Genomic DNA, 16,898 nt, shown 5'->3' on the forward strand with positions numbered 1-16,898 from the left:
GGGCAGGAGGTTCTCCAGGAGCCGGAGCAGAGGTTCCCCTGCATCCCGTGGTGAAGCAGGCTGTCCCCTGCAGCCCATGGAGGTCCACGGTGGAGTAAATCTCCACCTGCAGCCCATGGAGGACCCCACACTGGAGCAGGGGGATGCCCAAAGGAGGCTGTGACCCCATGGGCAGTCCACAGTGGAGCAGGGCTGTGGCAGGGGCTGTGGCCCCATGGAGAGAGCAGCCCAGGCGCAGGCCCTGTGATCGTGGGGGGACCCACACTGGAGCAGCCTGTTCCTGAAGGGTTGCACCCCATGGAAGCAACCCACTCTGGAGCAGTTCGTGAAGAACAGCAGCCCGTGGGAAGGACTCACATTGGAGTCCACAGAGGACTGTCTCCCATGGGAGGGACCCCACGCTGGAGCAGGGAAGAGTGTGAGGAGTCCTCCCATGAGGAGGAAGGAGCAGCAGAGATGTGTGGTGACCAGACCATAACCCCCATTCTCTGTCTCCCTGCACTTCTGGGGTTGAGGAGTTAGAGAATTTGGGAATGAAGTTGAGCCTGGAAAGAAGGGAGGGGTGTGGGGAAGGTGTTTTGAAGATTGAGTTTTCATTTCTTACTATCCAGCTCTGATTTGATAGGACAAGGGGTGATGGCTTTAAACTGAAAGAGGGGAGATTCAGGCTGGATGTGAGGAAAAAATTCTTTACAATGAGAGTGGTAAAATCCTGTCACAGATTGCCCAGAGAGGTGCTGGATGTGCCATCCCTTCAGACATTCCGGGCCAGGCTGGATGTGGTTTTAGGCAACCTGATCTAGATGAAGCTATTCCTGCTCATTGCAGAGGGGTTGGACTAGATGAGTTTTGAATTTCCCTTCCAACTCAGACTATTCTATGATTCTATGATTGGTAATAAATTAATTTCCCCAAGTCAAGTCTGGTTTGCCCTTGGTAGTAACTGGTGTGTGGTCTCTCCCTGCCCTTACCTCAACCCAGGAGCCTTTCATTATGTTTTCTTTCACCTCTTCAGCTGAGAAGGGGAGTGATAGAGCAGCTTTGGCCTCCAGCCATAATGATTAAGTGTTGTGAGCTTCAGACTTTCTAGGACAATGTAAATTTGACAGACCTGATACAGCCCGTTCTTACCCTGTTTAGCTGTGGTTCTAAAACAACTGAGTGGCATTAATTACCTTTATTAAAGGAAGACAAGGAAATACTCTCAGAAGAACCTTAGACTGCTGTCTAAGTAAGTTTTAATCTTATAAAATCCTCTTCATGCTAAGCACTCACTAATGAGTTACATATGCATATCACAGGGGATAAAAGGAGCAGCCAGCTCATGATCTTAAAACCATATTATACAATCCCCATTCTCTTCTAGACTTCAGACTCAGCTCCTGCAAACTCAGAAGTTATAAACACATTCTCCCATTTTAGGTTGTATGGTACATATTGCACAGGCATTTGTTCCTGTTTTAACTAGCAGGAGATACCGTTGTCTTCCATCACTTTTAGGAAACCAAAATTGTTACTGACTCAAACAATCTTAAAAAAGGGGCAAAGGAAGCTAAAAATAAATTTAAAAAAGAGAAAAATGGAGGAAATAGAACTGGCAAAAGAGAAGGGACTGACAAATGAAGGAGGAGACAGTAATATATGGAGGGAAATGAGCAATTCAGGGCTGGTCCAAGCAAGACTTACCCAGCCATTGTGACAGCTGTAGTAGCATATCTTCCTCCCCGCATTGTCATAGAATTGTAGAACAGTCTGGGTTGGAAAGGACCTTAAGATCATCTAGTTCCAAACCCCCTGCCATGGGCAGGGACACCTTGCACTAAACCACGTCACCCAAGGCTCTGTCCAGCCTGGCCTTGAACACTGCCAGGGATGGAGCATTCACGACTTCCTCACACTGATGCTTTCTCTCACTCATTTCCACTCATCTTTTGTACTCTCCTTTTCCCTTTGCCCTTTCTCATCATCTACTCATTTTAAAATGGTAGAAGGAATACAAGATACTAAAGAGAAAATAAATAAAAAAAGAGACAGTTGCAAAGCAACACCATCTTCACTCCTTCCACTTCAGTTCCTTTACTGTTAAACAGCACGGGTTTTCCTGCAGCACCAGCTGCATCGTGTAATTATGACTGCAACTGCAAAGTGAAAAACTAATACATTTTTATCATTTCACTGTGTACAAAAAGCTGGCAGAGACTGCCTCTACCACAGGTGTTGCAAGTCCTCAGACCCAGCCATTTGCAAACATGGCAGTGGCACAACTGACTTCGTCAGTAGAGCAGAGAAAAATATGCACCTAAAGTGGATGTAGCATTCAATTCTCCTCATTGGTAAGACGTTTTATAAAAGATTGGGGGCTTACTTCTTCCCATGATACAGAAATAATCTTCCTCTGTAAGCACAGACCAGTGACCCAGATGTGAACCAAGCCCGTGAAACGTTAGCACCTAATTATGTACCAAGAAAGAAAATAGGCGCTGGTTTAAATCCACAAAACCTGACTACAGCTCAGCACAAAAGGCAAACTTAGGAACTGAGCACACGTATTCTGTAAGCATATAACATTTTTCCTCAAAATAAGTAAAGTTCACCGAGGAAAAACATAACTAGTTATTGATTAGTGCACAAAATGAATATATTGTAAATTACAAACAAAATTAATTTAGGCCATTCTGCTGCATCTGAAGGTTATGGACAGTAATGCCAACATTACATTTTACAGCAGGACATAGCAAACATGAACACTTAAAATGTCAGGAGTGCCTATCAAGAGAGATATCAAATCAAGTCCATTCCACCTCTGCTTGACTTTAAGATAATGATTTAAGATAATAATTACAGTCTCTGCACCTGTCCGGTAAAGAAGTCCCAATAAAATCCCCATCCTCTGAGTTCTGCCTGCAGATGGCCAGTACAGCTTATTAAGTTTTATGAAGACTGCAGATGACTGAGAAGAAATATAACCAGCCACTAAAAGTTGTTCTGTTCTGTGCTTATTTATTCTTCCCTGGTTATGTTACAATCCTGCATAGTTAGAGACAATGACAACAAAATCAGTCTTAAAACAAATGTTGCCACAGTTTATTTTTTCCATTTCCAACTTCGTGGTAGGCCATACATCTTTTGGGATACATTGTAAGGGAAGCAGTGTGGAGGGTCTCTTTTTCTTTTAAGCACTTGCAGTGACCTTGATATTTATTTAAGAAGCTGAGGAGACTGGAGAACAGTAGACAAGAAAATAAAAGACTAACAGAGAAAGAGTTTAAATTGAAGATTTGTTATTATGCTACTGAGTTTGTACAGCTTCACTTTGGAGACCTACCTTCAACCATTAAGTACAAACACAATTAAATGTAATTAATTTAAATAATTAATTATACCTGTACAAGGGCATACACTGAGGAAAAGGTTACTTTCTGTCAGAATAACAAGTAGATCAGTTCATCATTCCAAAATTATGTATAGCGGTATTGTGAAAGTCAGAAACCTCATTTCTCTGGGCTGATGTTTATGATAAAGGCTATTGCTGAACATGAATGAAAAAAAAGTGAGCCAACACCTTCTTCTTCCATTAACTGCGGTAGATATGCTTTTTATGAGGTACCACAGTAGTTTTTTGATTGTTTTTAGAATCTTTTCCTCCTCAGAAGTTCTGGGAATGGAGAAGACCTGGGTTTACGTAGGGTAGTGGAGGTGCTCTTGCCCAGCAGGATTCAGGGGAGCTGCATCACTACTGGGGCTATAAGGACGGAGTGTCAAGGAGGCAAGGGGGGACAAATTCTTTTGGTAAAAAACTACTAGATCTTGGAAGAATTAGGACTAGACCACAGTTTGTCTTTGAAGGAGATCTGGGGTTTCTTGGGAGAAATAGAGGGATTTTTCTTTGGGAAAAGAGTGTGAAGGGTTTTGCACATGCTTAGCAGTAAACAAGATGCATTAAGAACCATAGCCTCCTCTTTGTCTTTTTCTGTCTCTCTGTCCATCTCCACCTTCATCCTATTCCTCCAACACAATATCCTCTTGGTCCCCTCCCTAGAGTTTAGGTTACTACTCTGTTCACCCATATGAAGGTTTTGCACTGGGAAGAAGGAGACTTGGCAGTATAGAAAAAAAATAGTGAATATGAACATGAAAGCACTACTTTGCCTTCCTTTTTTTCTTCTTTTTTCCAATAACATGTTACTACATGCCAACATTACTGAACACTGAAACATAGAATCATAGAATCATAGAATAGTTAGGGTTGGAAAGGACCTTAAGATCATCTAGTTCCAACCCCCCTGCCATGAGCAGGGACACCACACACTAAACTATGTCACCCAAGGCTCTGTCCAGCCTGGCCTTGAACACCTCCAGGGTTGGAGCATTCACAACTTCCTTGGGCAACCTATTCCAGTGCCTCACCACTCTCACTGTGAAGAACTTCTTCCTTATATCTAACCTAAAGTTCCCCTGTTTAAGTTTAAAGCCATGAAGAAAACATGGGTAGATCTTAATTGTGTTGTTATTATTCCACATAGTTAAAATTCTTAAAGGAAAAGTGACTTAGAAACCTGATTATTATGTCATTGTGACAAATCTGTGTATAAATTGGACACTACCTTTGCAAAGTGCCCTTATGAATGCAAACAAAACGTGTCTGGTAGATTAACAAAGTTTCACATGCAAAGTTCCTTTCTGATGCTGTCACAAAACCCTACCAAGAGATAGTTTTGGCAGATGGCATTACAATTCAAATAAAGAAAAATAAGCTTCTGAATTCGTACATATTTCCTTGTCATTCAAATGCCAAGGGATTTTTTAACATTATGTTTAAAGTATGGAGTGACTCAATTTGAGTGTCCTCATAAATATAACTAATGCATAATGATGAATAAGTTATGACAAGAAGTTTCAGAAAGGAGTTGCATGCAACTGAAGCAGCTTTTTATCTCAAGTGCAAGATAGCAAAAAGTAATAAAAGATTGGCTTTTGAAGTTCTCACCCTCAACAAAGCAATGAAGCCACTGAGGAGACAAAACCAGGTTCTAGTCTTATTTCACTAGTATAAACCAAGAATCGCTGCCTCAGCTGCTGCAGTATTAACCTGAATTTTCCACAGGGCTAGGTAATCTCCCTCATCAATTGTATTGAATTATCTATTTCATCAAATACTATCTAAACAACTAATGTATCTGCATTACATACATTCAACTACTGTTCAGAACTGTGAAAACATATTACTAAAAAGCATGGTAGTCATGGAAACAGATCATGTAGGAAGTACCTTGAGGAGGATTCTTTGATTTCATGCAACTTCATTGGCCACTTGGAAATAAAATACAGAAATGTAAGATGTCTTGTACTCAATCAGAGGACTAGTTCTTTAATCTGCACTGAGATTTCCATCCAAGGTCAATATCTGATGCTTCTGAGGCCATTGCAGGTTATGTACAGTAATGTACCTCTGCAGTTTTACAGTCTGGACAGGATAGTTTTTATTTGTGGACCATCCACAGATAATCAGTTCATTGTAAGCATACAACACAGTTCTTGCCTGGTTTTTTATTCATTATCACTATAGAAGCTACATTTTCCCATCTCTTTTTATAATATGTCTATAGATTTGCCTCACTGGCCTGTCACATGAAATCAAGTAATTGCCATTTAGTATAGTAACAAGACAGAAAAAACAAAACAAAATAAAGTAGAAAGCATTATGCTGTGTGCTTTATTTTGAAACATTGACTTGAGACTCTCAAGGCCCAATGAGACAAATGAAGTAATGAAAAAAAAATGTTTTCTAGTGTTGATTGACATTTTCATTATGGTGTTGTTATTTTTAAAAATCTGACTGATTTTTGAAGTAACCTGTTTGACCAGGAAAGGTGATGAGGGGAAGATCAGGAAAAGAATTTTTCCTCTGTGCAGAGGAACAGCTTGGATGTATGGAGCTCTCCTATGGGATGGACGGCTGGCTGGTTGAGAGTCTGTGTGTCAGGATCAGAGGAGAGGCTGGTAAGGGAGACCGTGGTGAGGAAGCCTTGACTTCTGCAAGATTTTTTTACACTGCCTCCCATAACATTCGTGTATCACATTTAGGGTGTTAAAAGCCTGGATGGATGGAGAACTGTGCCAGTAAATAACTGATAGGGTGGTGAGGCTCTGAGGGTAGTGGTTGATGTGCCATACTATACCTGAATGCCTGTGAAACAGGAGTACTGCAGATGTTTATAGCAGGGTCTGTCCTCTTCAACATCTTTATGTACAGTCTGAAGGAGGCAACAAAGTCAACTTTGCAGGTGATGCCAAGGGAACCAGTCACCATGGTCAAGGGCAGGGCTGCCACTGGGGGACCTAGCCAGGCTGGAGAAATGGGCTCGTAGAAACCTTGTCATATTCCACAAGAACAAATGCAAGTCCTGCACCCGGGCAGGAACAAAATCTTGCAATAGGTTGGGAACTGACTCATCAAACTCCATCTGTAATTCTGCATCCAGTTTTGGGACCCCACACAACAAACTGGATCGATACATAGGAGCGAGTTCAGCAAAAGGCCACCAAGATGGTCAGGAGCAGGAGCACTTGCCCTGTGAGGAAAGGCTGAGCGTAATCCTGTTTCCCCTTTAGTAAAATTTGGTGCTGAAAATGGCATTAAAAATAGATCATTTGTGTTTGTTACAGAATAATAGAGGTTTTATTCTTTATTATCCCAGAGCTTATGAGGTGACAGCTAGCTAAGGTATGCTGAAGCTTATACATGAACTTGAGGTACTAGTCATAGAATACCTAGCTGCCTCCGGTAAGGTCTAGCCTGCACTGTTAGTAGCCACATACTTCTGTGTGTCTTTTTAGGTCAGTAGCCAAACTGAAGATTTTAGTTTATATAACAGTAAATTCACTAACTTCATAAATTCACAGGGTATGTTGTTAAACATTTAACAGCAGTGGAAATAATATAAGTAAATGAAGACACTGAAAAGCAAATAGAAGAAAAGCTGTGCTTCATGAGATCAGGCAGAAATTAGGTAGAAAACACTGGTTTGTAACAAGGCTGAATTGATACAGCCAGTAATGAGGTACAAGCACTGAAAGATCTGAACATCCAGAAGATCAAAAAGAATGTTTCTCTTCAGTCTGTTTTCTTCAAAGTCTAAATAATATAGCATAAAAAAGCTGTGTTAATAAAATCAATTTCAAAGGCAGAATCTTGCACGTGGGAGCTATATGTCGCGTGCAGCAAATCTGCTGAACTTCAGGAATACAAATTGACAATGCAGCGAGCAGTTCGGGCTGCTTTTCTGCTGGTAAAATGAGTGTGTTGGTGACAGTCCCTTTCATGTACACATCTGAACTTTGAACCAGCTGGCATTGCCATCGCAGCTCCTTGACATGCAAGGTTCACATTCTGCACCGAGATACATCCCGAAGTGACTTAACTCCTAGCAATGCCCATGTTAGCTAGTTTAAAGCTAAGAGTTGTGAGGAAAAGAATTTCAGTGACCCTTTGTTACATTAAAAATGAGGTAGCATGTAATTAACACAGAATTCAGAAACTATCCCAAGCTGTCCTTGGAAGCTAAAGCACATAGCTGTTTAGTTACTCTTTGGAAACCTGGACGCATTCATATCCAGTCTCCTGGTCAAGAAACTGTACCTAAAAAATGAGATTTTTCAGTGTTTCCTAGTGCTCTCTGTTTCCCCAACAAAACATTAGTCACTTTAATGGGAACTATGAGATCAACAAGAAGCTGGTTTAAAATGTTCTGTAATAAAAACCAAGTACTCAGCTCAAATAACGCAGGAGTAAGGACAGAGAACAAGACAAAAGGATAACATGATTTGATGACAGAAAAAAGTTTTAATTTTTTTTTTCTATTTCTGCTTTCCTTAAATCTATTATTTCTAAATACACAGCAAATAGGGTTTTTGCAGTTTGTTTGAACCTTTCAGTAAGCTTGGAGGGTTCTCTGTCCAGCTTCAGCTATTGCCCACTAAACTGCTGAGAATTGCATTCTTCAATAAAGCTTTATTAAGAAAAACATCTCAGACGCTGCCTACAATAACCGAACTAAATTCTCAACATATAAGGTACTTTTTCCCCTAATTTAATTTTAATTGTGTTTTCTTAATTTTCTATCTTAATTTAACGAGCCTTTTAAGAACTCTTTTTTGATAGTTAAAACTCAGTAATTCAGTTGATGCTTTTTCACAGTACTAATGCAAACCTTGATTAGACCTTACACAATTCTGAATGTCAAAGGGATCAAGTACACCTAATGTTAAAAATATCCCTACTGTAGTCAATATTTCAGTAGGTAACAATGCTGGGGGAAATTATTATTGAATTGAAAGTAATATTTCTTAATCTACTTTCTGCACAATTAAGGATGTAACATGTCACAATAAGCTGCACAGAAGGAAGAAGATGGGTATATCAGATGTGAATGTTACTTAGACATTTGTTTCCATTGTGCAAGTAGAAATGATGCATAATGTCATTTTATTCATGAGAATAAATTGCACATGAATGGTTTGTGATTACAGACAGAACATAAACAGTCATGACTGTGAAGTTTGCTGGTATGAGAATGGCAGTTGGAGAACACAAGTTTAATTAAAAATAATCTTACATGGCTTGGCTTGGAGGTGGTGCATTCCCTAAGTTTTCCAGGTCTTCCATGATAGGAAAAGTGAATTTGGTTTTGCCATGGAGGTGGAGTTGTTCATCCACAGCTTTTGATTTGTTCACTAGCGCAAAGAAGTCCCTGTTAGTAATTGCATTTTCCAGCTCAGGCACATTTGTCAGCATCAGTGACATTTGAAACATTGGCTAAGTGGAGGAACCCGCTGAGGTATTATAAAGGATCTTACAATAGCATATACCTATTGATATTTTTGTCAGGTTTTGGAGCTCCCAGATGGTGTGCAGGTAGGTGACCTACCAGAATTCACACAGATATGCGAGTAGTAAGTTCAATACTGATTTTCAGTCAGCAGTTATCCTCTCTTTCCTTATGGCAACCTGTAACAGAAGTTTTCAGGAGCAGTAGCATTCTGTCTGTTTCATGTATCATCCAGGCAGTGTGGGTGTGTACTAACAAAAGCATTCAAACCAGCCATCTCTAGCCCTCTGCTCCTGAGGGAGCAACACAGCATACGAGGAGCAGCACCCACTCCCTGGTAATCTGTGTGCTGTGCCTTAGGGTGTTGCAGCCAATGTTTTTTGTGTAAGACGTGCAATGAGGAACACTGGTTTAGACTTACAGATAAATATTTGCAAAGATTATGTCTCTTGAAGAAACAAGAAGAATGTGCAACTGCATTGGGCTGTGGAGCTGCACAGTATTCTGTAACTTTTAACCCAGCTCTCCTGATAGTCTTTGTAGTAGGCAACTGACTTGAGAAGGCAAAGCTGAATTTGAAACAGGGAGAAAGAAAAGAGAGAGGAAGCAAGAGGTAAAACAAACACAGGCTGTTGAGTGGAAAGATACAATATTTTTCTGAGAAGTCTTGTACAGGTTAGAAAAGGATTCCTGACCTGTGCCTGGTTGTTAACAAGGCAAGTGAACCAAACTCATGTTGACTTCCACAGCTTTCACATCCATATTGACAGCATTTTCAGTAACAGCAGGCATATATTGTATTTTTCTTTCTCATACTTTATTATTTTGTACTATGCAAATATTTTGATTGCAGCCAACTCAGTATGCTCTCTTTCTTTCCACCCTGTCTGTAGGGAAGTGACACAATGTTGGCTGTTGTTCTGAGACTTTGAGAGGTTTTTATGACTCTTTAATACAGTTTGTACTCCATAACCTTCGTAAAAGTTAATCTTTTGGTTTGGTAATATGCTTTTTTATCTTGGCACATTGAGATCCAAAATGTACTCCTTCCACCATTCCCAGAGAAGGTAAAGTGGTACCATCAAAAATTATTCTCAAGCACAACAGCTTTCAGCAGTCAGAATAAGTGTCTGGACCCTTGGCATAAGCAGGCTGTGATGAGAAGATACTACCATTGATTATTAAAGTGAGTTACTTGAATTCCTATTAGTCTTTCTATTTTTCCTTTTTTTTTTTTTTTTTGAAAATACAAAGCAAATTGTCTGGGAGCATATAACCATACTGTACAGATTATCCACCACCTTTCCATCCACTCGGTATCAGCATTGCCAAATGCTACACAAACTCTTACTGATTTTTAAATGGTGATTTTACAAACATTCCTGAACAGGCCCTCCACTGGGTGATTCCACTGGGAATCCGTGGCCATTCAATGCTAGATATTGAAGATTTTAAATAAAGGGTAGTTTGTTGGGGTTTATTTTCTTTCTATACAGAGAAACCCTCCTGAAGTCAGTAGAATTGAAACATGAATGATAGAAGTGTTGAACTCACGAAAACGAAGACTTCGTATATAGCATAGTAACCATGAAACTGTTGATTGTGGATATTGTACATGAACTAGCATACAAGTGCAAACAAATGAATACCAGAGAATGCTAGAATTTATAGCTCTCTTCCTAATTCACATCACAGTGGCCAACAGTAATCTCCTTCACTAGTGTTTTATAATAATTCTCTTCTATAAATGTTTCCTGTTCACTCTCATCCCTCATGATGGGCCCTGGGCACAGTGAAATGTAAAAGAGAAACTGTAATGCCCTCACCCCTAATTTGGCAAATGTTTAGCTTCCTGTTTTATGAAGCACTAAAGTATTTCTGTCCTGTAATCTTTCATTTCAGTAGTGAAAAATGGAATAGATGCTGCTGTTTAATGTAATGAAAAATAATTGCAATGCTCCTGAAAACAAACGTAGCAGAAGATTGTTCTAACAGAAGCTCTGTAGCAAACTACACTCCACTAACGTTATCTGCCACACGTGGTGGGCAGGGGGCTTGGGGTTCGTGCTCTAGCAATTCCGGTTTACTGGTCAACACAGAATATTAATTAAACATAGCTTACAGGCTGCATCTCAAATGGAAAAATGAAATTAGACCATAGCCTTAGATGGAGTTTATTATGAAACACAAAGGTAATTTTTTTTTTCCCTTCTTCTGAATCCATGTATTTAAAAGTGGATTCACCATAATATGTCAAATTCATTAATTTTTTACAGACTTTTACACTGGAAAATGGGATTTGCCATTTGCCTTCTCAATAATTGTGCTAGTTCATAGATAGTTACGTATTACTTTAGGACGAAATAGGCCAATAGGGTAATAGTAAATCCTCACATTATTTTAACTTTTCATAAATATGTAAAATGAAATATGTCCTATGCATCTATATACTTTAAAGTGTATATATTTAGAGAAAAATACCTACCTTTAAATTTATGCAAAACATCTACTTTCTGTTCTTCAATTTCATGTTGGAAAAAACTCCATTTACTAATTCAGTCTGGGACAGGGACCTATCTGTGTGTGTGTGTTTGTGTATATTTTTATGTACAGATTTGCCAGTACCTGCCTCACTTTTCTCTAAGGGAATGTAATTTTAGATGGTCAGATGTGAAAGCAGCATTAAGTTAATTAGGGGAAGAAAACCTTGAAAGTTTACGTGAAAATAGAATGTACCTGTAGTATTTAAACTAGTACTTTATACTTGTTCTGTGCCATAGGGTAAGGTAAAAGCATCTTTTTTCTTTTTTCTGTAACAAATTATAGCCTTGTTTATCATGAATGCATTGGGAATGAAACTTACTACAGGGCACTACAGAATTTGTGCTGCAGCTGCTTTCTTTCTGAGTATTTACCGACAACATTCCACAGTCTTGTCTCAGGATATACAGAACTTTGTGGGAATCATTGCAGAGTCAATTGCCTACAGATTTTGCTGAAGTTCTGAGCAGGTCTGGAAAGAGCAACACCTGGGTTTTCTAATGCTTGGTGACTCGATGATGAGCCAGTGACATGCCCTTGCAACAAAGCAGGCCAACAGCCTCCTGAGCTGTAGTTGGCAGAGCGTTGCCAGTAGATCAAGGGAGATGATCCTTCCGCTCTCCTCAGCAGTGGTGAGACACAGCTGGAGTTCTGGATCCGGCTCTGGGCTCCCCCAGTACAAGAGAGACATGGACATACAGGAGAGCAGTGAAGGGCCACTGAGGTTATTAAGGCACTGGAGCATCTCCCTGATAAGGAAAGTCTGAGAGCTGGGACTGCTTAACCTGGAGAAGAGAAAGCTCAAGGGAGATTTTACCAAACTAAATAAATACATGAAGGGAGGTGCAAGGAAGATGTAATCAGGCTCTTTTCAGCGGTATCCTGTGACAGGACAGGAGGTAAAGGGTACAAACTGAAATACAGGAGATTTTGAAAATGCCTCTTAGTCTATAAGTGACCAAACACTTGAAGAAGTTGCCCAGAGAGATTGCAGAGCCTCTGTCCTTGGAGATACTTAAAAGCTAACTAGAAATGGACGTGAGCAACCTGGTCTAAGTGACCGTGCTTTGAGCAGAGAGGTTAGGTAGACAATCTCCAGAGGTGCCATCCAACCTCAGTTGTTCTGTGATTCTGTGACTGCTTAAATAGCTTATGCTGCATTTATTTCTATGAAGTGACAATATCAAAATAGCCTTGACAAAAGCTGTTCAGAATGCAGTCTTGTGAAGATTTCGACACTAACAATATTCTAAGACTGATAGGAAAAATTGAGTATCAACATTAAGAAAGTCCTTGAGCTTTTCATTGCAAAAAAGTAATGAGATGTTCCTCATCTGCCAGTCTCTAGCAGAGAGTTGTATCCTTAACTGCAGTATTGGAAAAGGCGGAGCAGGAACATTCTCTGAGGGGTGTCTAAGCATCCAGCAGTCTAAGCAGGTTCACTCAAAAAAGAGGTATGTTTAGAGGAGAAGTAACAAGCAATTTCTAAACATGGGGTTTTTTTAATTTTAATCTCCCTATTGGTAGTCAGGCTTTACTTGCCTATTTGCCTTTTAGAGCACATAAATAATTGCATATTGTCTGTTCAGTATGAGATACATCAGTTCTGCTTTGTCTAGTTTAGTACTCATTGTCTCCAAAAAGTTACTTTAGAAGTGCAACTGAGTTTAAAAAGGAAGAAAGGGTAAGGAATTCCAGAATCAATTCCACTCCCCATATATTGTGCCATAGTCTTTAACTGCACAGAAATTGATACGTGTGTGTGATGGGAATGCCCAGCCTTTTCCGAGTCTCCTCCATCAAAGTCATCACATCTGGAACTGACATTTTTACCCTGTTCATGTCAGCTGAGGTATTTATCACATCCATGTGGTGCCTTTTAAACACAAGATGAAGTTCTGTTGGCAGTATAATAATTTTTTAAGCATACAGTGTGAGTGATAATAAAATATGTATGGATGTACATGAATATATATGTAACAGTTTGCTTGTACATGAACACACTGATTTGCAAGATTATTAAACTAGTGTTTTAACATTTTAATTGTTAATACTGGATTGTTTTAGGGATCTCTATTTCTGCAAAATGTGATTAGTTTTATGGCCAGAAGGTACTATAATATCTTGGTTTGTACTTCCATGTACTACTATGTACTCCAATATCCCCGATATATAACTAAGCTTTGGAACAGGGTGCCTTTGGAGGCTGTGGAATTGCCATCACAGTAAGACGAATAGTACAAACTTCTCAAGAACATTTAGGTATAATTATTGTACTTATATGACAGGAGGCAAACCCTTTTCATTCCTTCTAGACCAACTTTTCCAGGATTCCTGTCAAAGAAAAAAGCTCAAAAAGCAAAGTGCTTTTTTCCTATGTACCTATTTGGGAAAACAGAATGCCCTCACTTCCTCCAGTGGTGCTGGCATACAAGATGTCCTACAGTTGCTGTCTGGCACAGCTGTTGGAACAATTCAAGGAGTTCAACTAAAAGTGTGTTGTTCTAGAGACTGAGGTCTGTGTTTGCATGCCAGTTTTCAAGTTACTGCTACTTGTGGCTGCGGGGAGTTTGTGTGTGTGTGTATGTGTGTATGTGCTCAAGATTTGACATTTGCTTTGGTCACCATATCTAATTTCACTATCAAGTTATTTCCCTCAACACCCAGCAAAGATCCGCAGTTTTGTTGTTAGAAATCTTAGCATTCTGTACTGCATTTACTGAGAGAGATAACTCTTTGTTTTTCAGAGCTTCCATATGGCTGGGAGAAAATTGATGATCCCATTTATGGCACTTATTATGTTGAGTAAGTTCCCAAGTTCAATATTGAGTTCCTATTAATATGTCTAACCTGATACCAGTATCCTCTGCAGTGGTTAGCCTGTCAAGGAATGGGTACAATTACTTGACGTGTTAAACTGAGAGTATACCAGGAATTCTCAGTCGTCAATGCAGCTAGTGTGTCCAAATATATTCAATGTGTCTCAAATCAGTGACTCAGGCATTCAGTCATTCTCTTTCTCCGAGGTCTGATTTAATGGTGGTGTTCCAGCTGATACTTGTACAAAGATCATATTCATTAAGAAATGTATTTTCTATGTAAGCTGTGGATATACAATGAGGTAGAGATCTTGTTAATCAACGAATAAAGCAAAGCATAATCATTTTAGCTCAGTTAAGATAATTTTCTGGGTAGTCCTTCCTTGCTGCAAATCAGATGTTTATACTGCTCATACCAGAAGGCAGGTTATTTATACACTGCATATAAAATTTTAGGGATGTTATGTTTTATCTTGTACATAAAAGTGCAGCCGAAAATAAGAGAATATAAATTTCTATTTTCATAGCACAATCCTTGATTTCATTTTTTTTTTCAGATTTTATTTTAGTTATGAAACAAGAAAAGATGCTTTTTACTCCTCTGTGCAAAGGGCAACATGAAGCTTTCGTTTGAAGTAATAGGGAGAACCTGTTCTGGCCACTTCCTACATAAAATGAGTAAATTGGAGAGATGATTTTCTCTGCTTTTTAGCTTAACACAGCAAATGAGACTTATGCAGAGTGAATCTAGATTCAAAATTGTGAAACCTGTTCCCAGCGGTCGGTTCTCATTCCACTGTCTACACAAAGTATATAGCAGAGGAGGCAGAAAGTCACTCCCTGTGACTGTGCAGATAGTACTTGAAAGGTTGAGAAATATCTATCCATTAGTTCCTTTTATTAAACAACAGAGATCTTTAGAGACGATGGCTCCTGACCTAAAATCTCAAATTCAGATCCTGGAAGTTAAGCAGTACATTTATTCTAGTTGTTTCATACAAAATAGGAAACTTTTGTTTATGTGTCACATTATTCTCGAATCCGTACCAACACATTGACTGCAGGATCATTCTGGACAGATACTGGGATGCAGTTTTTCCAAACCCCAGGATATGATGCTATTAACATGCACAGCGTAAAGCTGGACAGGGAGATCAAGAAGAGATCTGATTTCTGGAGGTCTGGAAGATATAAGGTGCCTCTTTCTTTACTGCTATAGTGGTAGCAGCTTGTGGATGCCTATGCACCTTCCCTAGCCCTCCTTAAAACCAAACAAACAAATGAAAACAGCATTTGGCCACTACCCTGCTGACTCCTGTCCTGTTCTCCAAATGCAGAAGCACCTGCTCTGCTGCTTTGTCCCCAGCCTGTTCCCTGCCCTCAGGTGAAGGAGACAGCAGCCCCATCTGCTTTTCTGCTCAGCCCAAATCAGCTTAGTCAGTCCAGATCCAAGCAAAAAGATAAGTAAGGTTTTGAAGTCCCTACATTATGCCATTAAATTACCCTGTCTTTTTATGCCTGACTTCTTTTATGATGTCCCCAAGTAGCTAGGGGCTGGAGTTCTCATATCTCTTTGTACTTAACCTCCCCTAAAGACTTCTGCATGTGCAATTATGCAGCTGCTGGGTGTAAGTGTTCTGCCCCAGTCGTTTTTCATGTGTTTTGGTGAGTAACAGGTGTTGTGCAATTCCCGTGCATCAATCTCTTACCGAGACCCCGCTCGGTTGTTCGCACAGCCCAAGGCATTCTGGCACCAGCGAGGCTCACACTTCACTGCAGTCAGAAAGGGAGCAAGTATTTATCTCCATTTCGTGTCCAACCACGGGTAAACAGACGCAAGGCACCAGGCCCAGATGTTATTATGCAATTGCATACTTTAAGGCTGTTAGTGCCAAATTTATTAATCCTGCCACATATAAGATTTGTGGAAAGATAAACCAAGCCTACTGGAGGCTCAGAGGTTTTTAGAAGTGGAATGGATGTTCGCAGGATGGCATTAAAACTGCAGCCGCACTAAGTTCGTAAGGAATTTTATAGTCAGTAGAATGTAGCTGTACTTTAATTTGCTGTCTGAGCCCAATAACTTTGAAATAAAGATTGTGTTCCATTTTTCATGCTAAGAAGAGGCAGTCATACCTTTTTTTATTACCAGTATTCAACAGATGAGTTCATTTTTAACTGGATAAAATCAGACTATAATAAACTCTCTTAATTATGTCATAAAAGTGGGTAAATCCTGAATAGTTAGATTATGAACTTTCACACACTCAAGTCCAGCCCAACTTTACCTGCAGGCCTTTAAAACTGTCAGTGAAAGAAGGGCTTCTTGTCTGCTTAGTGATATATTTGTATCCCATGGGAAGTTTGTAAGGATGAGCTATAAGGCAGAAAGACTCAGATTCACCTGAAAAGGACCAGCCATGCTCAGCTCCAATACTCTGAGACTAGAGGAAAAACTAAAGAAGAAACAAAGGAAAACCTCAAGGGTCTCACTAGTAAAGATAATAAAGACTATTCACAACATATTTGCAAGTTCTGTTAAATAAGGTCTCCAGTAGCAATTCCTTTCCTAATCATTCATGAATGTAGGTGTGAGGCTTTATTGAAGTTTTCATTTGCTTTGTTATGCAGGTCCAGGCTTCATTTGTAAGGTGTAGACATTTGACATAAATGAGAAGTGTTTGCTACACACGGTTTAACTTTCATGCAA

At 39.7% G+C, this 16,898-nt stretch overlaps 1 protein-coding gene across 1 annotated transcript in view; it reads left to right on the forward strand.

The window, feature by feature from the left end:
- LOC104403710 (membrane-associated guanylate kinase, WW and PDZ domain-containing protein 2-like) overlaps positions 1-16,898 on the forward strand; it is a 245,447-nt gene that overhangs the window by 194,174 nt on the left and 34,375 nt on the right. Inside the window, exon 7 of the mRNA XM_010011947.1 lies at positions 14,117-14,174. Coding sequence (XP_010010249.1) covers positions 14,117-14,174 — 58 coding nt within the window. The remainder of the gene's footprint in view (positions 1-14,116; positions 14,175-16,898) is intronic.

The sequence above is a fragment of the Nestor notabilis genome, unplaced genomic scaffold, assembly GCF_000696875.1.
Source record: "Nestor notabilis isolate BGI_N333 unplaced genomic scaffold, ASM69687v1 scaffold2493, whole genome shotgun sequence".
In the NCBI taxonomy this organism is placed as follows: Eukaryota; Metazoa; Chordata; class Aves; order Psittaciformes; family Psittacidae; genus Nestor; species Nestor notabilis.